The 23926-nt window shown below is 43.1% G+C and overlaps 1 protein-coding gene across 2 annotated transcripts; it reads left to right on the top strand.

Moving 5' to 3' along the window:
* Positions 1–303: 303 nt before the first annotated feature.
* Positions 304–20660, top strand: RPN2 (ribophorin II). Of its 2 annotated transcripts, none has more exons than XM_055721903.1 (17): positions 304–447; positions 534–733; positions 2588–2683; positions 3386–3561; positions 4418–4493; positions 4878–5012; positions 7063–7239; positions 7643–7761; positions 8179–8284; positions 10681–10772; positions 11647–11761; positions 12479–12673; positions 13229–13315; positions 13886–13981; positions 15168–15243; positions 16168–16297; positions 18137–20373. In XM_055721903.1, the coding sequence occupies exons 1-17, from the start codon at positions 435–437 to the stop codon at positions 18186–18188; spliced, it is 1941 nt and encodes a 646-aa protein (XP_055577878.1). In that variant the 5' UTR covers positions 304–434; the 3' UTR covers positions 18189–20373. The 2 variants fall into 2 exon arrangements, with proteins under 2 accessions (XP_055577878.1, XP_055577879.1); XM_055721904.1 differs by having other exon boundaries at positions 305–447; positions 20276–20660.
* The last annotated feature ends 3266 nt before the right edge of the window (positions 20661–23926 follow it).

A 23926-nucleotide genomic window follows, 5' to 3' on the forward strand; every position in this document is an offset into this window, starting at 1 on the left:
AACCCTTAAGCTAACAAGGGCACTGCACGCGGCGCACCTTCACGCCGCTTCCCCTTTAAGGCGCCCCGGCGCGCTGAGCGCCGCAGACGGCTCGGCCAATCAGCGCAGCCCACATCCTCGCCAGGGGCCGCCCCCGCCCGCCGCCGAGGGCCGCCGGGAGGCCCGTACCACTGCCGCCGCCCAGGGGAGCTGCCGCTGCCTCTTCTGAGGCGACCCCGCCGCCGCCCGGTCCCTGGCCGCCTCCCGCCAGCCCCCTGCCATTTGCGCTTTCTCACAGTTTTTCGCCGTGTCTCCAGCGGGCGTCCGTGGGGCTCAAGCCCCCTCGCAAAATACGCCGTCCCCGCCGCCTCCCCGTGGCGCGGGCGCGATGGGGCGGGCCGGGGGGCGGGGCCCGGGGCGGAAGCGGCGCCGTGGCCCAGGTGGCGGGCGGCATCATGGCGGCGCCGGGTGAGGCGCGGGCCGGGCGGGGAGGGGGCTGGGGAGGGCGACGCGGCTGGGAAGGGCCGCGGGGTAACTCGCTTGTCTCTCCGCAGGCCCGCGGCTGCGTGTGGCGGCGGCTCTCAGCCTCCTCCTCCTCGCCGGTGCCCAGGCCCTGGCCCCCAGCCACCGCCTCACCGCCCGCGACCTGGCCCGGCTGCGGGCGGCGCTGGAGCGGCCCTTCGCCGACGTGCAGGCCGCCTTCTACTCCATCGTGGGCCTCGGCAGCCTGGGGGTGCGGGTGGCGGACGAAAAGGTGAGCGGCCGAGGGCCTGGGAGGGCCGCTCCGCAGCCCGCGCCCCGCCGCGGGCTGCCCTGGGCGCCCCAGGCCCAGGCCCCGCGCAGGGGCTAGAGCGCTGGCAGCTGTCGGCGCGGCGCAGCGCAGCGGCGAAAGACGAGGCGAAATGAGTTTATCTATGAGCTGCGCTTCGGCTGCACGCTGAGGAAATGTAAAGCGCACGTGTGTGATGTCCTTAGCAAGTAGCGGAGCGAATCGTTAGTAATTACTGACAGTCCTTGGGGTGTGCTGTTTGAATAAACCGCATCTTTGTCAGAGCGGGGACTGCTGTGTGCTCCCGCACACTTAGAGCCTTTACACGGTGGTTTCAGGGCTTGCCGCTCCGTAGACTGTTCAGATATTGCTGTAGTTACCAATTTGTTTCACTGTTTTGTGAAAAAAAAAAAAAAAAGGCAAAAAAAAACCCCACCAAAAAAACCCCCCAAACCTGCCTGTGGCATGTTTGCTTCACCATCCTGTTAAATAGAGTTTTCATTGCTTTGTTTCGCTTCCAACATCAAATTCAGCCCAGTCATGTGACCTTGCTGGTTTTGTATATAAATATGTACCCTTCTGTGCAGACTAGAAACAAAAGCTTGTGGTATCAGCATGATGCTTACTGCCCTTTCATGCCTTTAGGCATTTCTAGTTCAAATGTTGCAGGCTGTCTTTGTAACAACCTGTTTACATAGGCATGCCTGCTTATGTGCGCATGCATGCTTACCTATGCACATCAGCTGTAAAACATGTGTTTGTTCTTTCCTCAAATTCAGCTAGTTCCGTGGTTCTAAACCCTTTTGACTTAGTTTCTCTTTGAGTCTTGTGCATTTGCACCACAAACTCGTAACTGTGAGAGTCCTGAAGATGCTGCGGTTCACTACACTGGACACCTTGTTGTGGCTGGTTACTGGTCATCTGCGAGCTAGGCTGAGAATTGCTGCTTCCATTTATCTCAGCATGTCCGGGGTTTTTAATAGTTCCTAGTGTTGCCAATGGTAATAAACCCTTTGCTTTGCAGGTAAACAGTAATTGTTTATTTGTTCTTTGAAGGTTTGTGATGAGACTTTTTTTTCTGGACAGTATTCCTCTTCATGGGGTGAGACTTTAAAAGGTAGAGGTAATAAAAATAATAGCTAGGCATAGCACTTGAATGTATATCTGTATTCCTAGATAACTGTAGCATGAAAATCCTGTCCTACTTGTAAAGGCCTATGATCCACGTGCTCAAAAAGCAGTGATTTATGTATGAGCAATTGAATTCTTCATTATTTTCTGGTTGAAATGAAATCTTAATGATCTATCTAGCTAGCTGTCAGTTAATAATAAGCTGGCTACAGATTAATGAGCAGTCTCATTGCTTGCCTTCATACGGTAGCTCCTTACCTGACTTGTCTTTCTGTATGCTTTGAAATTTTATATTTTGCAACCATTAATGACTGATACACAGCTGGGAGGGAAACTTGCCCTCAGAATTTCTATTCATCTGTTCACTGTCCTTGGAGATTTTCCCTATTAAGTATACCCAAGGGATTTTTATTTTTATAGGTTCTATAATTATACTCAATTTAAATTTGAATTCTCATTGAAGTAGAGTTTATGTGAAAATCACTTATGTCTTTTAGCAGGAGCCACCTTGTGCAGCACTTAGCAAAGTAGGATCTGGAGGGTTCTAGGCTCTGCTCTGTCACAAATATTACTAGGGATTTTGTTTGCTTGTTTTCAGTATAAAAATGAACACTAGTGTACATGAAATTGTCTTGGAGTATCATTAAATCTCCTCCCAGTGCCTTAAGTCAAGACTGTTGCTGTAAGTTAACTTCTGTTTCTTCACAGGCTGCGTGCAATTTTATCAAATCTCATGTGGACTCCAGCAGTGTTGATTCCCTCTTCTATGCTGCACAGTCCATCCAGGCCCTGTCTGGCTGTGAGGTGAGTTTGGAGCCCTGAGCTCCACAGACAGACGTTACCAAGGAAATATTTACCTTGATATTTTTCTTGGGTTTATTTTATGCATAACTTCTACTTTTGCTTTCTTTTAGCAGGTTGTACTCTGTTGTGTCATATGTAAATAACTTCTGAAGTGTCTGGGATTACTCTGTACAAGGCAAACTGTAAAGATACATGAAGCAAGTATTTGGTCCAGAGTAATTCTGAAGGGATGTTTCTTGATTAAATATTGGTGGCTAAGAAGAAAAGAGCCAGCACATTTAATTAGAATTCACAGCAGCTGTGTCAATTAAAAACTCTTTGGGTGGATGATAAACTGTTTGGATGTAAACCCTTTGCTGGAACACTGCGATAGTACAAATGCAGGCTAGCCTTGCTGAACTGTGGGTGGGTTATCCAAGCCCTGTTTTTCATCGGTACCACCAGCTGCTGCACAATGATGTGATGCCAGATGAAAATCAGTAGCAGGTTACTGTGATAAATCTAAACCGTGGATTATCCTGACTATATGATAATTGACAGCAAAACTTAGGGATTTAATTAATTAAACTAAAAGTTAATGATAAATGGCTTTTCTTCATAAGTTCACCAGTCAAGCGTATTGCTTCAGGAAGAAACCAGTGGTGACTAGAAGGCCTTGTTTTTACAAGTGTGAATCAACGTGTTCCCTGTGTTCTTCCTCAGGTTACCATTTCAAATGAGACCAGGGAGCTGCTGCTTGCAGCTGTCAGTGAGGATTCCTCCATCACCCAGATCTTCCATGCTGTTGGGGCCCTGAGTGGCTTTGGCCTTCCTTTGGCATCTCAGGAAGCACTCAGCGCTCTTACTGCTCGTCTTAGCAAAGAAGAAAATGTGCTGGCGTAAGTCTTTCAGATGGAAGTGATTCACTGTTGCATGCTTATCCTCTAGGTAGTTGGATTTTGGAGTAAAGAGTATTGTAACGGTTTTTTGCATATAGATGTAGTAGAGTAGGTGCTGTGTTTTCATTTGATGTATCCGTCCAGTTCATTATTGTCCCTCTGGGTGAATGAAAAATACGGTTTGGGGCTATTTTCTGTGTGATTTTGCAAATGGGCTTGTGTATTCAGTTTAGTTATGGTAATGGTCTGTAAAGAGAACATGCCCCAAAGAAGCCTCCTCTTTTAAAAAAATCACAACAGATTTTTGACTTTATTCTCAGCCATGGTTCTGTGTTGTGTATGGTTGCAGTAGACTTGATGCTCCTCCTCAGCCCTGTTTCTAGGTTGGGATGCCTGTGTTGTGAGATGGAAAAAACACAGCAGTAAGCAGAAGGAATCTTGGTATTTATCACCAAAGAATTAAGTAGTTTTACTGTGAAATGAGAGAACAGAGCATTCCTTAAAAGCTGGGGAAGAAAGCGAAACTAAAACTTGCTTTTTGATGAAAAGAATGGATTTGTGGAAACCTCAGTAGCAAGTCTGGGGATCTGTGCTGTGCAGGGATCAAAGTTTGGTTTCTTCTCTGCCTTTGAATCTCTGAGTTTATTGCAGCGTTGATGCAGCTAAGGTGGCACTCTGTAATGAATTCTAAGTTTCCACTAAATCACTTCAGATTCATTGTCTTGAGTCAACTGAATGCAGTAACAGCTGTTTTACACTTCATTCAGAATAGGAACTGTAGTAGCTTTGATTTAAATTATGTTTGGCTTTTAAGGAAGGAAAAATCATACGGTTGTTTTGTTTGTTTTTGTTTAAGAACCATCCAGGCTTTGGAGACGGCATCTTACTTGTCCCAGCAGGCAGATCTAAGTGGCATTGTTGAGGAGATAGAGGTAGGAACATGCTATGCTCTCTAATTATTCAGGAATTTTTTAGTACTACAGAGGTCTAACAGATGTATTGATGTGAAACACAAAATGAAAAACCAGCCTGGCTAATTTCTTGCCTGCATAATGTGGGTTGGCTTGGCTCTTCCTTCCTAGCAGATATTTCTTCTGGGCTTTTTAACTGTTTCATAGTGGCCTGAAACACAGAAAGTCATGACTTTTAAATACCATTAAATCCACTAAATGCTGAAGGTTTCTTTTTCTTCCTGTTTCTAAACAACTTACAAAATACATCGGTGATCTCAGACAGATACTGTTGATTACAGACCTGACAGTAAACTTCTGTGGGTCTACTAGAATGCAATTTACATTTTAATAACTTTCTGTCAGGATCTTGTTGCTCGTCTGGATGACTTGGGTGGAGTTTATCTGCAGTTTGAAGAAGGAATTGAGACTACTGCACTGTTTGTTGCTGCTGCCTATAAGCTGTCAGACCATGTGGGTACAGAGCCAGCAATGAAGGAGGTCTGTATCTGCCTTTTCCTCCCTTGCACACTAGCTCACAAAAAGGATCAGCCTGGTCATTGTTGCACAGCGCAAGAGGCCAGTATAACTGGTTAGTATGTCTACTGGAAAAAATGAGCACACTCAGTGAAAAGGGACATGTCAGAGGGAATGCTAAGTAACAGAGTCTAGAGGAAATTCCACCTTCGAGCTCACAGGCTGAATTTGGTTTGTTTCTTCCTTTTTCAAATGTACAGAAGGAAATTGCATGTGCAGCCTAGTTTTTCTTTGTTTATTGAGACAAGCTGTGTGAAAAAAAAGTCTTGTTTCAGAGTTTGCTCTGGTATTTGGCACTTGTCTAGCACTTTCCAGTATTTCAAAGTGTTTTGCAAATGTTATTTACCTGTGAGGAAATGCAGGCACCCTAGTTTGGGGTGCCTGAAAGAGGGACAATATTAGTACCATACGCCTACAGGAATCCAGATGCAAAAACTTGTTTAAAATAAAAACTGTTGGAAATTCCTTTTGAGCTTGATTAAGCTAGAAATCATTATTGCAGGCTGTGCACTCAGTAATTTTTTTTCCCCACAACGAGTTAACTGAGGTAGATGTACTTTTGATTGAGAATGGCAGCTCCTTGAAGCACAAGCCAAAGTGGCAGGGTTGAGACAGAAGCCAGTGTAAGACATCTGAGTTCGTTCCTGGCTCTCTTCCATGCTGCTGCCAAACAGACTAATGCAAAGTAATTTTGCTGTCATTTTTGAGGTGGTGATTCTGCTACACACAATTCAAACTGTCAGCATCCAAATGATGTTTAAAAAAAAGACCAATTAAGGAAAATTGTTTAGTGTTGTTTCAGAATTGTTCTGTCAGAAGTGCTGTTGTTGGGTCTTAAAGCTTTACCTCTTGTGAATGGTGAGAGTGCCTCCAGAATGCCGCAAAACTCTCTTTAAAAATTAACATACAGTATTTGAAAAAATAGCTCCCTTCCCCCCCACCATTTGAATGAGTGTCAGTTGCTGATTAGGCTCTGGAGCTATGCCATGCCCTCAATATAAATGAAAAACACTGCAGGATTCGCACTAAGAAGTTTTGTAGCATCTGTCTGGATGCTTTCTCTAGTTGTGATGTATGTTGGTGCTCATTAATACAAGTAGTAGGGTGAAAATTTGAGATGCAGAGGATTTCATTTAAAAGCATTCTTTGTAGGTGTATGCTATTGCTTTATTTGGGATTGTCTTTGATTATTCTCATTTCTGATTAGAATTTAGCCCACAATCCTTGCTTGGATCAAAGTACAGGTTACCAATGCTTCTGTTTTCCAGACTAGCAGGGAATGATGGAGTAATCTATCTAACATGGCATACCCTGCGGAGTGTGCTGCAGATGCACTAACTCTACATAGTCAGACTGCAAAACCGGTTGGGGGACATGGTCCCACTCCTACTTTGGAGAGAACAAATTAGCTTTGGCACATCCCAGAGCCAGAGCTGGCTCTGTGCTCCTGGTGGTACTGCTTTAAAGCTAATCCTCTTAGCTTGAGGACACTGCTGAGCCTAAGGGGATAAGCCGGCATGGGCCTAGACTGGCTCTTTCCAGAGCCATTAGGATGCTTTGCATCATCACTCTGTGGCCTTCCCAGCTTGGCAGGTAGCCAGGGCATCCAGCCTAGTCCTCCTCCACTGGATGAAGACAACTGCATGGCTCCTAAAGCCAGATTTGTCTTTTTGCAGCTGCATGAAGTCTGGGTAGTTGAACTGACGGCATCTTCCATTCTGAAACACATAGTTAGAAGCAGGAGATCCAAATTCTGTTTTTGGAAGTTTGTAGCACAATTACAGTGATTGTGGTTGAAACCACCCAGCCAAGAATAAGAATGCTAATGTGACATTCAAAAAGCAGCTAATTTTGGGTTACCTCGTAACTTGAAATACTTTTAAAGCAAATGGGAAATTAAACAGTCTTTTAAACATCAGAATGATGTTTTTATTAATAACATTATAACTGAGCCAGTTTGCAGTGTTGTGGGAAGCTGCTGGTGCTTATATGTGATTTGATTTTCCTCTTTCAGGATCAAATTATCCAGTTAATGAATGCAATTTTTAGCAAGAAAAACTTTGAGACACTCTCGGAGGCTTTCAGCGTTGCTTGTGCTGCAGGTTCTTTATCCCGGAACCGCTACCACTTGCCTGTCATTGTTGTCCCTGATGGACCTGCAGCTGTCTCTCACCATCAGCCCGTACTCAGGGTGAGTCCTTAGCCCCAAATCTTAACTCATCTCTTGGCTCAGTCTTTAGTAACATAGGTCTGGGCTGACTGAATGTATAAGGTGATGTCTTTTGTGTTTAGCTCCAGGAGTCAGGTTCTAGTAGATCTGGGGGTTTAGTGCTTTTATAAAGTGATTCTTAGGAGCTTCTGCTTACCCAGGGTTTACCAGACAGCACCTCAAGAAGGCACTGCGTGGAAGTCAGCTCTGCTAATTACAAACTGTAGCTTTTCCAGTTATGTTAGAAAGAACTAGGTGAGTCTGGCATGCTGGGCAGGGGAAAATTCCTGTTGCGTAATACAGAGAGAGGGATAGCAAGTCATCTGTGCCACTGCATTCCTTCTGGGACAATGGATTCATGGAAGTTCTTGTTTTTCTCTTGTAGCTACAAGTGACCAATGTTATGTCCCAGCCACTGACTCAAGCTTCTGTGAAGCTCGACTATGCCAAGTCTGCATCTAGCAAAGCCACTGTCCTTCAACAGACAGCATTTACTCTGTCGGGGTAAGAAAATAATCTTATTTTTACAGTTCATAAGGCAAATGACTGTTGTTTAAATAGTGTTGGACTTACTTTCCTTATGTGTTCTTCCACCAGAGAGTTGTTTGTATGATGGAGAACTCAATGCTGTAGTTGTGTTTTGTTGGTAACAGGTGACTGAGCATCACATTTAGTAGTGATGGTGAATGTCTGTTTTTTCTTCTTTTGATTGGGAATGGGAAATTGCAATGCTCTTCTGACTTCAGGGGAATTTCGAAGAATTCTTTTTCTGCTGCACTTGGCAATATGAGTTTTGTGCTCCATTTGTCTGTCAGCCTGTTTAATCTGGCGTATTTGGAAACTTCTTGGTAGCAAGGTGTTACCTGTTTATAGGCTGCTGTTAGTGTCCTAGAGGGTGCTTAACACCTTTTTTTGTTATAGAGATGTCTTTGAGCTGAACTTCATGAATGTGAAACCTGCAAGTGGATATTATGATTTCTCTATCAGCGTTGATGGAGATAAGCGATTTATTGCTAACAGAGTTGAGGTGGGTATGCTTTTTGATGGCATTTTAATTCTGTGACTATTCACTGAAACAGCTTTTTATTTATACCTGTTAAGGATGTTGCCAGTTGTACAGCATTTTTATCACGTATTTTTCTGTAGTGCAATGAATTTTGACTCGGGAGTATGGCAAATAACCAGATTGGTATATGATCAAAAGAGACTTGTGTAAATTCCAAAACTGATTTATCACTTCGATGCTGATCTGACAGCGTATGAACAAAAGCTAACAGTGGAAGTGTTTATATAGCAGCCCAAAGCAGCTATGCAAAAACAGTTTCTAAGAATGTTAGTTCTTCAGAGCATTCAAGATTGGAGTCTGTAAATCTCAAGGCTTGGCTAGCAGTTGTCTGGTGATTGCCTGATGTATGGAAGATGAGCATTTGTTGTCGGTTTGTATAAGCTCTAGGACGCTAGGAAAGAGTCAGGGGGGTCATCTTGGCATCTCCTAACTGCGTATATGGTGATGCTTTTGTAGTGGAGAAACAGTGACCAAAGCAAATGCACATGAAGTCTTCATTTCATGCATACATAACCCCATTTTTTGGTGGCAAAAGCTGTTATACCACAGCTTTCTGAAGAAAAGTTAAGTATATATAACTCTTCTTTATAAGAGTTTTTTACCTTCCTCAAATTTGTTACAGTGGGAAGAACGTGACCTCTGTGACTATTCATATAGTCACCCCAGTGTCAACAGCTGAGAATACTCTTCTCCAATAATGTCTATTCCCAGGGTTAGTTTTTGCCCTCAGTCTCCTGTTTAAAGAAAAGATTAGCTTTTGAAGTCTTCCGTCATGGTCAGCTTGGAGTGGACATTTATTTTACAACTGCTGACCTTTATTCTGTGTATCAAATTGATGTTGTCATTGTATCAGTAATGGCACTTAGGAGCGTCAAAAGGGGATTGATTGGTCCTGCTTAAGCTTGCTGCTGGCACACAGAGGTACCGGTTAGGAATGTATTAACGCTGGGGCAGCTTTGTGCGAATCGCTTCTAATAAGACACATTGTTACGGGGGAGGACTGCTGGGGGAACTGCTTTTTTTTCCTTACCGTTATTAGCATTAATTGTCCTTAATGCACCATCGTTTTGACAGTAATGAGCTAAACCAGTGGGTTATTACTCCGGCAGAGACTACATTTCCTGGCATTAAAATATTTGAGAGATGTTTGTGTACTGTTCAGCTGGAGGGGCTGTGTGCAGCAGCTCCGAGTTGCTTTCACATAAGTTTAATATTTCATTAATCCACCTTTCTTTGCTCCCATCTTGGAACAAACTAAGGCTTTAATAAAAAATAGTCTACATGTTAATGGATCGATTTTCAGAGGTAATCTCTATCTTAAATTACACTTCTTGTACAGGAACTGCCAAGATTGTTGTGTTTGAAGTCTGACCTGAATAGTTTGGTTTATGTTTTTACATATTTCTCCCACAGGTTCCCTGTGAATTATTTTTCAGGGTGAGGGTGTGGGTCTGGTTCACATGAGCAAACCTGTAATAACAAATCGTAGTATATGATGAAAAATATCTTGGCAATGAAACTTTAATTCTCCAGGGGAGCATTTGTAAGCTGTGAGAACAAATGTGCTAATTAAAAACCACAGACTGCAGTAACTGCTTGTGTTTGAGAGAAGGATTGAAATCAGTCAAACCCACCGAGGTTCACTGCCTAGATGGTCTGTGGTTTGGGACTGGGGAGAGGGCAGGAAGTCATTTCTCTGCTTGGGGTTTATATTGCGCTTAGCACAAAGGAGTGTGATAAATGGCAGGGCCTTACTGGCTGCCCTGCACCAAGTGATGAATGCTGTGACTCCAAAGGAAAGCTTGCCGAACAAAGTGCAGGTCTGCAGGAATGCTTTGACTTTTGCCTGCTGGTAATAAAATCAGCCGAAACCTGTTAGGCTTCAGGAGCCAACAAAGGCATAACTGGTTGCTGTCCAGAGACCTCTCTCATCTCAAATTGCTATCCAGTAAGCAGAAGTACATATGCACGTGCAGTTTTAAGTTGTATCATATGTGATGTAATGTTTTAACAGCTAGTTTCTGCTGGTTCAAAAGGAAAATAGTTGGATCTGGATAGCTGGACTGTTTCACTAAAAACAGTTCTCCAAAGGGCAGCAAACTCCGGCATGACTGAGAAGCTTGTGTCTTCAGAGCTGGCTGCTTGTGCAGGGAGGAAAGGGATGGGTTTGGGTTAGTGACCGATGCAGGGGCTTTGCCAGAAGGTAAAGTGCTGTAAATCCTTCTGGTCAGGTTCTGTCTTTTGCTTAGTGTGAAACTCTGGAAGGGGACAGAAGAGCTAAAGCTTTTGCAGTGAACATGATTGTAATTAGTATAGGCAGAGTATTTTGAGTAATTTTCTGTTGTTTTTTGTTGCAGCTGAAAGTAAAAGTTTCCACAGAAGTTGGGATTACTAATGTAGATCTTTCTACCGTGGATAAGGATCAGAGCATTGCACCAAAAACAACCAGGTAAAACAACTCAGTATGTGTGACCCTTTAAGGGGCAACTCTGGCTCTAGACTGGAGGTCTTCTGAGCTTTAACTGCTTCAGCTAAACCAGAGGAATCTTGTATTGAAATAACTACAGAGTTATATCCATGCTGTTTCTCTTAAACCTGTGTGTTCATTGGGAGAATACTGATTATTTGTATAGGTGGTTTTCCTTAATACTGAAATAAGTACTAACAGAAGCCAGGCAACCTGAGTCTTCTGTTCCTCTATTGGCATCTCCATAGTGAAAGCAAGTTTTAAAAGTGTTTCTGGTATTATTGGGCTTCCACAGAGACGCTCTAAAGCAGCACGTGTGCTGTATTTGGGAGGTGTGGCTGTACCATTGCTATGTGTACTTCATGTAATCGGTTTTTTAACTGACATCAGTTAGAACGTAATGTGTGGAATTTAACTTAGGTTGCACAGCCTCGCTGAAGCCCCTCTGTGTTGGTACAGCCTTCCTGTGCTGAAGTTTGAGTGCCTGTTTTTTCCATTCTGCTTCCTTCGCACCTTTGATTGTAGTATAGCATTGGCTAAGTGGAATGTGGGGTGTAGTATTAACAAAACCTTCCAGTGTTCCTTTGAACCTTACAACAAACAACGGTTTTACTTGAAAACAGGCAAGGTATGTAGCTCACAAAAATCCTACTACAAAAATGCCATTCATTTATTTTCATTAAATTTGGGGGGAAAGAGAAAGAAATCTTAGTTCACCTGACTTTTTGATAAAATAGCTCATATATGCTGAGTAGACTGCAGTGCTGCTAGAGAGTCTTGCATGCCTCTGTTTCTTTAAACACCAGGCCTTCTCTTGGAAGATCGCCTCAATTCTGTTTGTTTTTTTTCCTCCTAGGGTAGCTTACCCAGCCAAAGCCAAGGGCTCCTTCACTGCTGACAGCCATCAGAATTTTGCTTTATCCTTCCAGCTGATAGATGTGAACAGTGGAGCTGAACTTATCCCTCACCAGGTTAGGACAAATTTTTGTCATTGCTGTTTCACAAAGATGTTCCATCTTGGAAGTATCTGAGGTGACAGTTGCTTTTGAAAAGATTTGATAGGTTTTGAGAAGCCATATGTTTCTGTCATGAACTGTGAAAGATGGCTGATCTTGGTAGATGGGAAGTGGATTCAGTTCATTTGTTTTGGCTGTATGTTAAATGAAGCCTCTTCTGGCTCTGATACTATGTCTTACTTAACTCAACAAAATGGGTGCAGAGAGCCTGCACTGCAGAACCACAGTTCGGATTTTGTATATTGTATAGATTGTTTGCTGAAGAAGTCTTGAATGTAGAAATTTTTTGTAGTTTTATTTTTCCTGTATAAAATAGGAAAAAAAAGGGGGTGGGGGGGGTGGGGCGTGGACAACATAACACAACACAACAAAAGCCATACATGCATATGTCCCTATTTCATGCTGTCAGATACATCCAGCTGAGTAACATTCAATATATTGCCCTGTACCCCAAGTGGGCCACTGGATGGTCTTGGTCCTTTGTTAATGTAGTTACTCAGAGAGATACAGAACTTTGCTAATTTGCAGGTATCTAGACACTCAGGCTCCTAGTTTATACTCCCAACTTCAGTTAATGTTGTGCTTTTTGATGTGGGGGTAAATCTCCCGTTTCACTGGCATTTGTAAACATGCTATGAGATATTCTGGAGACGTTATAATCTTTCCTTTCAGACTTTTGTCCGACTTCACAACCAAAAGACTGGCCAGGAGGTAGTGTTTGTTGCAGAACCAGACAGCAAGAATGTGTACAAGTTTGAGCTGGATACCTCTGAAAGAAAGACTGAATTTGACTCTGCCTCTGGTACCTACACTCTTTACTTGATAATTGGAGATGCCACACTTGAAAATCCTATCCTGTGGAATGTGGTATGTAGCTGGAAGCGTGGTGATGTGGTTTTGAGATTACTGGCAGTCTAACAGGAGTGTATGGTACAGGCTTGGAAAGAAAAGGCTCAAATGTTTTGTTCTTTGTAGTGAACCAGAAACCTTTTGTCCATTTATGGGCTCTGAGGTTTGCTGTTCATTTTAAGTTTTTAAGTAAGCATTAAAGCAAGAAAGAAATGAGTATTCATTTTATCATGTGGTGGAAGAGAAACTTCAGAGTGTTTATGTGGTGGAAGAAAAACTTCAGAGTGTTTATGGGTTTGCTTGTAATTTCAAAGCAAGCACTTCAAGGTTTAGCCTTCTGTGCTTGCTATGCTGGAAATAACTCCAATTCTTAGTGATGGGTGAATAGCATTACTGTGTGTTTAGGAGAAACTGCTCCTTGAAAAGTCTGGTGGCTTTTTTGTAATTTCATTTAAAAATCATGTCAGTCATAGATCGACAAATATGGAAATAGGCCACAGTAATGTAATAGGTTTTATAAAACTTTTAATACATTAAGACCAAACTTCATAAAGCTGCATGATTTCTTTTCAGGCTGATGTTGTGATCACATTCCCAGAAGAGGATGCGCCATCCACAGTCCAGTCCAAGGACCTGTTTGTTCCCAAACCTGAAATCCAGGTACAGTCAAAAAGAAAAATTACATGCAGAGATGGGGAGCTAGTCCTACTAGTATAATTTGTTCTGATCATAATTGGTTTTTGCAAGTCATACAATTTAAAAAAAAGTAACACTCTGCAAGTAATATAATTAAATGAAAACCAGAGTAAGTGCTTAACGGGAAGAAATTTGTTGCAGTCCTGGAGTATATAAATAAGCTGTTTGTCCTACCTGTGAGAGAGCAACTGGTGTCACTGTGAAGATTCAAATATGAAAATTTGACTAGGTAAGCACCACAGAAAGCTCTCTGCTTGTGAAGATTTAACTTGCTCCATTCCAGCCATCTGTGCTCATCGACAAGCTAATAAGTGCTTCTGTGAGTGCAAGGAAAAGTTAACTGTACAAGAGGTCAAATGTGCAGAGGCTGGACTGGACAGTACTTTAAAGAGTCAATCTTTGCCTTAAGAGGAATGCTTACCATCCAAAATAGTGCCTGGGAACAGCACCAGGGCTGCAGCTGGTCCTCTGGGGAGGTGAGAAGCTGCTCTGTTGGAATGCTCCTGCTTATGAGTTGGTTTTGTTTGTTTGCAGCACCTCTTCAGGGAACCCGAGAAGAGGCCTCCCACTGTGGTATCAAACACTTTCACAGCACTCATTCTCTCTCCCCTGCTTTTGCTGCTCATTCTGGTGAGTGAACTGGGCCACAGAAGAAGAAAATTTTTTTCTGTACAGTCCAAAGTCACCTAGGAGGTTGGCCAGCTAAACTTCTTACTAAAACTTGGTTAACTATGACTAGCACAGCAGTGCTGGAGTTGTAGCTAGCAAATGTCAGTGCAGAGAGTTGATCTGGTCTTGTCTCTTTCCTAAATTGTTTATTTTTTCAGTTTATGGTCAAAACAGAAAAACACTGCTGCCAAGTGGAAGTAGGTGGGGTGAGTTTGTGAGTTTCTCCAGTGTGCTTCTGCTAGGGATGTTGAATAACAGTAGGCAGATTAAGTTATAACTAACATTAGACTTCCACAGTAAGAAAGCATTGCTTCTGCCTTGCCCTTGGTATGTCCATCACAAAATGTGTTACTTAATCCTATCAGATTGATTCCCATTTATGGACATAATTAGTATTTGTATGTCTGTAGTTGAAACATCTACTGCTACTCACTGTATCATCAGATCAGTGTTTTGAACCTAATGCAATACAAAACTCTCATTTAGGTAAGTTATATTACTCCTTATTGGGAGGATGAAACTGATCCCTTATTTGCTTGGCAGTAATTTCCCATTAGCTAGTCTCACTGAAAGCTGGCGTTCAGATAGTTGTGTCCACTGGCCTCTGAAGTTCACAGTATATGTGTTGGTGACACTTTAATGAAAGATCTTATTGGTGCTGCTCTTGTTTCCCATCCTATATGCCTTTCTCTTTTGTACTTTAGAAACTGAAATTGGTTTTATGAGCAAACATCTTGTATCTATAGCTGTTCTGCCAAGTCCAAAACTAGAACCTTGGCTTTTATGTCTTTTTAATTGAAATGAATTCAGATGGATAGAAATAGCAATGTTTATTTTTTCTGAGAAATGTAGATTTGGAGCAGTATCCTCCTGTCAGTTTAAGAAAGATAATTGAGGAACTGCATTTGGGCAAATGGAAGCAGCAGGAGAAATTTTCACTAAAGGAGCTCGACAGTGCTACTAGTTCTACTAGTCGTAGAAATTACTGCTCTGTCCTCCTGCAGTAGCAAACAAGTGCTTTTGTAGAGAACACACTGTATTCATTGAAGAACTTAAAGCAAACAGACTTGAAAGATACTGAAGTTTAAAATAAAAGCTTGTGTTTACAAGGCTGTCGTAACTCAGGTTTTGTTTCTTTTTCTTTTAGTGGATAAAGATAGGTGCCAACATTTCCAACTTCAGCTTTGCTCCCAGCACCATTGTTTTTCACATGGGACATGCTGGTAAGTGTCAGAGGCTTTCTGCTTTGTTTGACCTTCTCACCTGGGAGTTACAGATGAGAGCCTTGGTGGTTAATGGGCTTGTGGTCTATTAACTGTAATGACATAATAGCATAACATTTGTTCTCTTGTTTTCATCTGCCTTCCTGCTTTTCATGATTGTTAATACGGCAATAAACCCTTTTTGGCCATCAGCTTATAACAGCTGTCATTATCTGGGCTCCTCTCTCACACCATTTATCTGTACTTAGTAGAACTTCTTATTTCCAGAGGTCACCCTTTCTTTATTGCATGTTTATCCTTTGTAAGCAGGGAGTTTCTGGGAGGATTGAAACCTGCAGGACTGCCATCTACAGTGAAAGACTACATCTTTTCTTTAAAGCTGTTCCCATGAAAGCTCTTGTTCTTTGGCTGGACCAATATTATTTTTTCATCAATTTTATTGTGCCCTTGGTTGCAGAGTTATTTACTGTCTTGGTAGAATTTCAAAAACATAGCGGGCTGGGAGAATGTTGGATCTACTGTTTCCAAAATGACAGTGTGTTGCTTAATCCAAGCTAGTTTCCTTGGAAGTTTTATGAAGCTGTAAGCTCCTACAGATGTGCAAAGGTTAACATCCTCTACTGAAATCAAAAGTATTCTCCTCCTTTTGATAGCCCTTAATGTCTATAATATGTCCATAATTCTGCCACAAGAGGGTTGGCTGCAAGCCATCGGTGTCACATTTTTCTCCAGTATGGAGACCCAGATGCCTTCTTCCCCTGGCAGTAATGCCTAGTCTTTAGATCTGCCATTTCCAAGCTTCAGAGCTGAGATACAAACCAAATGCTTAGGCCTGGCAGTGCAACACAGCAGCTGTTCTGAGGATAACACATGATGAGTCTTTGAAATGCAATTTCAGCCATGGACTCTTGTCTTTTTTCACAGCGATGTTAGGACTCATGTATGTCTACTGGACTCAGCTCAACATGTTCCAGACTCTGAAGTACTTGGCCATTTTGGGTGGCATCACATTCCTCGCAGGCAACAGGATGCTGGCTCAGAAAGCAGTAAAGCGGTAGGCCAGGGGTGGTTGTGTTGGTGGGAGCTGCTTTTAAAATCAGCGGGGAGATCATCACGCTGATGTTACTGTGTGTCAGTAACTGATACAGTAATGAACACTGCTGTTGGTTCTTGGGGGTGGGGATGGGCTGCTTGGTCCCACTTTAGTGCCTGTTTTCAGAATAAGGGCTTGAACTGACTAGGGCCATGCGGTGCCCTCACTGAGGTACAGCTCCTTCAGAGAGAATGGCCCGCTGGCTGAAGCCATCAGGCACACGCAGAGAAAGCAAAGAGTGGAAGTATGTGCACTTCGACGTGGGGAAGTCTACATTTGGCGAGATGCATTCACTGACAAATTTGCTTTACTACACAATATATCAAGCTCTTACAATATTGTTATGTAATGAAAGCCGTAAATGCAGAAGAGGCCAAACTCTTCTGTAGCTGTGCTTGTGAGATAAGTTTTAGGAGGAGCAAGGTAAGGCAGTGGTATCTTACTGCTGTCTTCGCCTACCTTAAAGGGAGTTTATAGACAAAAGGGAAGCAGATGCTTATCAGAGGTTGGCAGCTGCAAAGGGAAACACACTCAAGCAAAACCAGGGAAAATTCTGGTAAATGTTAGGGATACAACATTCGTTTCTGTACTGGCACTGTACTGATTCTTCACACTTGTGTCTTTGGCCACGCAGCGTCTTGTGAATGTGCCCTGGCTTAGACAGCCTGCAGGCTTGCTGACCCAAGCTTCCCACACAGTGCATTAATTAGAGGTCAAACCGTTCCCTCTCCTTCATTTCTGCCACACGGGGTTTCCATGTGAGACTTCAGGTTTAGCTCTTTTGTATAATGTAGAGTTTGTCTTTGAAGATGATCTTAGTGACCTGCTTTGCCATCAGACCTGTGCTTTTCTTACTTTCCCCTTTTTGAGCCACTAGCTGTTGTTTATCCTTACATACCGATTTGCATAGATAACCCTGGGTTCTCACTTGTTTGATTACACTGTATTAAAACCAGGATAAAAGCTGTAAGAAAAACAAACCACAAGAATCTAATTTTCAGGTGTTTGGCATTGATTTGTTGTCTTTAAAACAACTCTGCTTGCATGGCTGTGGCAGGGAGGAGCATTGTGGTAATTAACCCTTTCCCTACTATCCTCCCAGCTTTCTCAGCCTTGCTGTCTTGGATGTCCAGCCCTCTCCACTGTGGCACTTTCTCTTGTTAGCATAACAGTTCCTACTGGGATTTTGTTGCCAACGGGGCTGTTATGACATTCAATAATATTTCCTGTTTAATTTAAAGAGTAACGATACAATCGTTATTAATTACAGATTACCTAGGATACAGATTTGGGGAAAAATAATACAGTGGTACAATGAAGCTTACTTCTAAGTGTCTTCGCTCAACCAGGGCTTCTGTTAGCACATAAATGCAGGCGGTTGGTTCCTACTTCAAAACACTGCAGGGGGTGTCTGTGTGCTTTTCCACTGTAAATGACATGAAGCTGCAACTACAATGACAAATTTGAAAGTAAAACTTCTACCTTCAGCTAAAGTTAAACCCTTTGTACATGATTTTAAGTTCAAAAAGACATCTTTTTGTTAACGCGCTGCTAGCCTGTCTCAGATGTTGAAGTGCAGTGATAATTAACTAAATTGCACTTTGAGGCAAAGCTGCTGTTCCACTGTGGAGACTGCTGGCAGGTGTGGGAAGGGGACCGTATAAACCGTCTCTTTACAGAAGTTACCAGAAGGCCTGGTTTTGCTTTTTGCAGTTCTGTCACTGGCTCTGGTTCCTGGAGCAGGGCTGCTTTCCTCCTTCCCATCTTCTCTGAACCTTTCTTCCTCTCTCCTTTTGGCAGGATCGCTGCAGAGCAAAGCAGTAGGTTGGCAAAGTATAGAACGCTGCGGTAAAAGGGGGTTTTGCTAGTGACCAGCTCTTCTAGAAGTAAGGGCCTTTTTGGAATGCATTTCCTGGGCACGCTGCCTGTTTCATTTCACTACATCACTCCTTGTATGAAAAGATACCTGAGCTGAAGCTGCTTCCTTTTGACATCACTTACTGGGCTTTAAATCAGTCCTTGGGTGTCCTTGGCTACAGCTGGGTTTGCATATTAGCAGTATGTATCCTCTGAGACTAAATTGCTTTTGTTTGATTTCCGTAATCATTTGTAGTCTGTATGATAATATGTGTGTATGTGAATATGCTGTCTTAAGCATCAAGCAGCTATCAGGTGATGAAATAAACCTAGTTTAAGCAGTATTGTTGCTGTAAATAAGTTATTAGTAATGTCAGCTGGAGGAGAACACGATGAAGATGGCTGATATCTGGGCTGTTCCTGTCCTGCTATTGGTACTCCCTATTCCCATCTGCAGTATTCTGGTTATTCAGCTTCCAGGCACTCTGACTGCTGAATGACATCCTTGCCTGGGGTGGCAAGAGCTCTGTGTGCAGCAGAGCCAGGTCAGCACCACCTCATTCAGCTGAGAACATGACCCATTTGAGGGTTCATCCTCCTGTTAGACTGAACTGGTCATGATGGCTTAGGCAGCAGCAGCACCCAGCCCCCCCCCATTCAATACAATTGTCTAATAGGTCTCCATTACCATTTACCAGTGAAAGTCCTTTGTTTCCTTTCACTCTGAGCAGGTAAGGTCCCAGTTTGCTATATCTACTGTGGCGTGGGAGGCAGGACTGCCTGCGGCTCTGCATGCTGCCCAATCCTGAATGTGTGTGTGTGGCTTCATTTCTCACTCAGTGCACTGTTTTATTTTGGGGAAGGGACAGAGCATCTGGGACAAGTCTTGTAAAGAGACTGAAATCATTGTATAGCATGCTTGCACTGGTACATCTCATGAGCGTCTGCTTGCTCTCATGTTCATAATCAGTGCACCAGGCACACACACACACGGTGCATTGAATGGAGCTCAGTTTTTGTGGTGCAAAACAAAACCGGCGTGGGTGGCTGTGTCACAGAAACGATGTGCGCTGTGATACAAGCTTCTGTCTGCAGATCAGATAGTATGGAGAATGGTTTCATGAAAATTACCTATGGAGAATTTGGCATCACGTCCCATAGAGAAACACCCTGTTAATCTCTTCTCTCCCTGGAGTGTTTTGAGTTATCTGAGCACAGAACAAGCTACGACAGGTAACGGGAGAGGAACTGGAGATGGCTGTTGTTTGTTCTAGCAGATGAATGCTGGCTGCATCCCGGCTGTGTTTGCTGGTACTGTTCTGGACCCTGGACACTTCTTTATACCTTAGCTTGGGCCAGTCATTTTTGGCTTTAGTGGCCTGTTACCAAATGCCTCATCAGTGTATTCTCTAGAGCTTGCATGTTTTCTGTTTCTCGGCCTCATATTTTAACTCCTTAATTCCCCATGGGCTGTGAGTAACTCTGGAAGATCTTGCAAATAAATTGTCCACAAACTAACTGTAAGTTAGTTTTTGCTGCATGTGCAGGCACAAGTGTGTTTCCGTATTGCTGGGTTTTCTGATGCCCCAGATATGCCAGTGTATCATTACCGTCCTAGGGTTGACTGTCAGGTACTCAGCATCCGTGGCTATGCCTGTGTCTGGCATGTTGAAGGCAAAAGGACCTCAAAAAGATGGGTCTGCTGTGCCCATGTTAGACTACTTCATCTTGGGGATATGAAGATCTTTTGTTTGTACATGGACCAGCTGATTCCAAGCAGATAGATTGGCCCTGTTTAAAGAAGGGTGGTTAAAGCACCTGCAAGCTTTGCATTCAACCAATTTTTTGTTCAGTTCTGTAACTTACAAGGCTCATTCATCCCTTTTGCACCAGAAATTAACCTTCATTTTGTCTGACCATTTCCATTCTCCTTGAAATCAGTCCTCCATTCCATTGCAGTACTGGTTTTATCGCTCTGACAAGCTTCCCTTGACAAAGAATGAGGGGTCTGGGGACACCTTTACTGTGTAAGGAAGTGCTTTGTTGCCTGGAAGAGTTAACTTTTTGGATTTTTCTTTCCAGGACACACTAGTACCAGAAGAAAGGAAGAAATGTGGAAAAACAAAGCAAATGCCTTCAGAACAGAATTGAATAACTAACTGAAAGACCAGAAGATGGAAGGCAGAAGCAATTTTCGGTTTTTGGGTTTTTTTTTATATTGAGTCAAAAGGGTGCCAGTTATACTTTTTTTAAAATCTGATTTTCATCGTTGTGTTCATGCTACTTGAGTGCTTTTCATATGAATCCAGAAAATGCTTTCCTCCCTGGATCCTCCCCCCTTTTTCTCCCAGGACATTTGAATTTCCTTTAGAAAAAGAGGAAGAAGAAAATACTGTTCTGCCTTTCCCCAGATGCCCTCTCCTCATCCTAAAAGACGTGTGAATAAAGAGGAAAGAATGGTCCTAAAGTTTGGTTTTTTGGCTGTCTCGGAGGCTGTGATTGCAAGTTGGGCTCACATGAGAATGGAAAGAGCTTTTTCTGGTGGATAATTCTGTGTGTGAGTCATTGCTGTGTGTGAAGCTTCCTGTTCTTTCATGTCCTTTGCTGGAGGGTTGTGCTTACTGGGGGGACTTCCCACTCCTGCCTGTCCCTTGTGCGATGCTGTCATCTGCATTTCTCCGCTAACGGCTGTTGTCTCCGTGCCCTCTGTGCCGTGCTGGGCTGCTGTGGGCCACCAGGGCTCAGGCAGGAGGAGCCCTCGGGGCCTGGCCCTTGCCAGGAGCCAGCTGTGGTGCTGGCATGCCTGGCTGTGTCTGGCCTTGGCAAGTGTGGTGGGTCCCATGAGTGACTTTCTTTCCAGCCCCTGGAAGGAAACTTTTCATTCCTAGTATGGGTTTGACTGAGGTTATTGCCTCTCTTCCTCTATGAAACCGAATGCCAGGAATCTGCTGGTTGCCATGTGGCTATGTTTGAGTTACTTGAACTCTAACTTCTCTATGAACTACCTCCAAGATCACTAAGCAGTGGTGAAGGAGCAAATTTGGGCTTTATTGAAGGATGTGCTGATAACCAAAGGCCAAAATCTCTTCCTGATGAGCAGCTTCCGCATGGGAAACTTAAGAGTTGCTCCCTCCCCTGCATCTATGTGTTGGCTCCTGTTTGTCCTATGTCAGACTCGTTTCTTTAAAGGCCTTTTGGCAATGGAACTTTATCAATTGTCTTTTGGAGATCCAAGAAAATTATATCAACCAGCAAGCATGTGGATAAAGGTTGTGGAGCCAAATCCTCCAAAGAACTTCACATGTGTGAGACATGACTCCACTTTATAAAGCTGTCTTGCCTCTTCCCCACTGCAGTAATTCACACTTAGCTCACTGTTTCTGTTCTTTGTAGTAGTTCCTACCCGTTTGTTCATTGTGAACATTATACTGGGTGTGTAGAGGTTTAATGAACTATTCCTTTGACCTCCTCTGCACTCCTTCAAAAACCTGATCTCATGCTGCATGTGAATCCTCTGGGACTAAAGTTTTAAGCAAGAAATAGTTAAACTACTATTTGTAGTATTTTACCCTGAAATTCATTTTCACCCTGGTGACGTTTTTTGAGCCTGATATTTTGTTCTTGCTCACTTACCAGCTTTGGTTTATAACTAATTTTTTCTACTGAAAAAATGCTTCGTGCTAGGACAGTATTTCCCTGTGCCCGTAGAGCCCTGACATGTTATCCATGGAGAGCGCAGATGCAAAAACCATGGAGCGTTACTGTGATGTATCTCCTCTAAGCTGTGTGTGTTGCTATTGATTTTTCTATCTCCTTGGCTATGCATTAGGAAAGGTGGGGTTTATTCTTTTGGCCTCTTATTCCTCAGATGTTTTCTGGTTTGGTTTATTTGTTTTTATATTTAACCTCCCAGAGTCTTGAGAATTTGTTTCCTCACTTCGATGCCAACTGAACTTCCAAAGGACTCCCTTTTATTTCAAATAGCTGCCCTCACCCAGCTGTTCATCATACAGACTTAGGTCTTTCCAAAGTGTTTTTTGATAGGTCTTTTCATTTTATTGGGAGTATCCAATCTAGTGTTTGCATATGACTTTTATGCCACTTAACAGAATTGTAATTATTTTTGCTGTCATGTTTACCTACTACTTTAGGAAGCTGCTTTGTTTTTTATATTTCCTTTCCTTGGAGCAAGTAAGTCCTAATGGCTTCAAGTGCGTTAGTTGTTACAGCACAGGTTTACAAACACAATTTGAACCAGGCCTACTTGGGTTGTTTTTTCTTTTGCGGGTTCTCTGTCCAGCTGTGCTGTGAAGCAGAAGAACGGCTTGTGTCTCACTGTGACAGCTGCCTGCCTGCAGAAGAGTAACAGATTGCTCATTAGTGCCCTTGGTGCTGTCACAGCTTCCCTGATCTCCTTCAACATCCCCTTGATGCTTCCCATCGTGCTGGGCGGTTAGCAGTACTGTCATAGTGCTGGAACTGTAAAAACTGAACAGGGAGAATGTAAGGATTCAGTGCAAGTATGGATTAATTTCCATGTATACTGAAACCTACCATCCTGAAACATGGTCACCTGAGGAAAAATGAGACGGTATCTACTGCAGACTATCAAGGAATTGTTCAGGTGCAAGGAGGGATGATTCCAGAGGCCTTAATATATGTTTGCATGCCACTGTATTTCTGACCTGGTATTGAATCACTGGTGCTGGACCTGGTGCCTTCAGTAGCACAGCTCTGGGTCATCTGCAGTGCCCTTGGCCGCTGACTGAGTGAAATCTTCCATTCTGGGCCCAGAATCAAGAAACATCTCAAGAGACAAAGAGCCATCTTGACCTGCTGTTGGACAGGTTTATTTAGAACAACTTTTATTTCCTGCTAACGAGGGGAAAGCAGCCCCCATCCTGACGTTATTTACATTTCTGAAGACATAATTATTACACAGACAATAGGAGAACTGGGGTGACAGGAAAGGAAATATCTGTATGAGATCACTGGGTTAATAATTTCTTTGAAAACATTTACAGTTGTAACTATCCATGGTGGAGTCCACTGGATGGCACATTGAATTGAAACATAGTGACAGCACAATTTGATGCTCAGGGATCTCCTTTAACTCTTGCAGAGCTGTGGCTTCAGTTTGAACACCTCAAAGCTGAGCAGTAACTGTAGCTGAGCTTTTTAGAGTTCAGTTTTGCTGCCAGGGCTCTGTATCAAGGAGCTAGACAGCAGCAGCCCACAGCGGCATTTCTAATGGGTGGCAGGTATGTGGATTCACGTCTTACCTTATCCCGATCCGAGCTCTGTGTGTGGTTGTGCCATCAGCATCTATTTAGAGCAGACTGTAATCAATTTACAAAGTTGCCTAAAGGTGCCTTTTGGTGGCCTCATGTTTACTAATCAGGCCCTCAAACGGAATGATGACTTGGCAGAAATTTTGCTACGCTTCGTGATTTGAAAGCCTTAATTAGTAGACAATATGTCCCCAGGATTACAAGTTTACTGGTTGGTTTAGTCTTTGTATGCAAAGCAGCCTGAGGTTAAACCACGGAGGTATTTTTTTTCTGGTTCAGTACACAGACCAGTATTTAGAGTGGGCAGTTAAATGGTAAAGAATGAAGTAAATTAAGTAGTGCATCAGAACTGCGTTCCTTTGAACAGATCTGAGGAGTGTATGCATCAGTTTCTAGCTGCTCGCATCTGGGAATGTCTTGATTGCTGTGAAGGGCTTACTGT

This window comes from Falco cherrug, chromosome 10, assembly GCF_023634085.1.
Source record: "Falco cherrug isolate bFalChe1 chromosome 10, bFalChe1.pri, whole genome shotgun sequence".
NCBI classification, from domain to species: Eukaryota; Metazoa; Chordata; class Aves; order Falconiformes; family Falconidae; genus Falco; species Falco cherrug.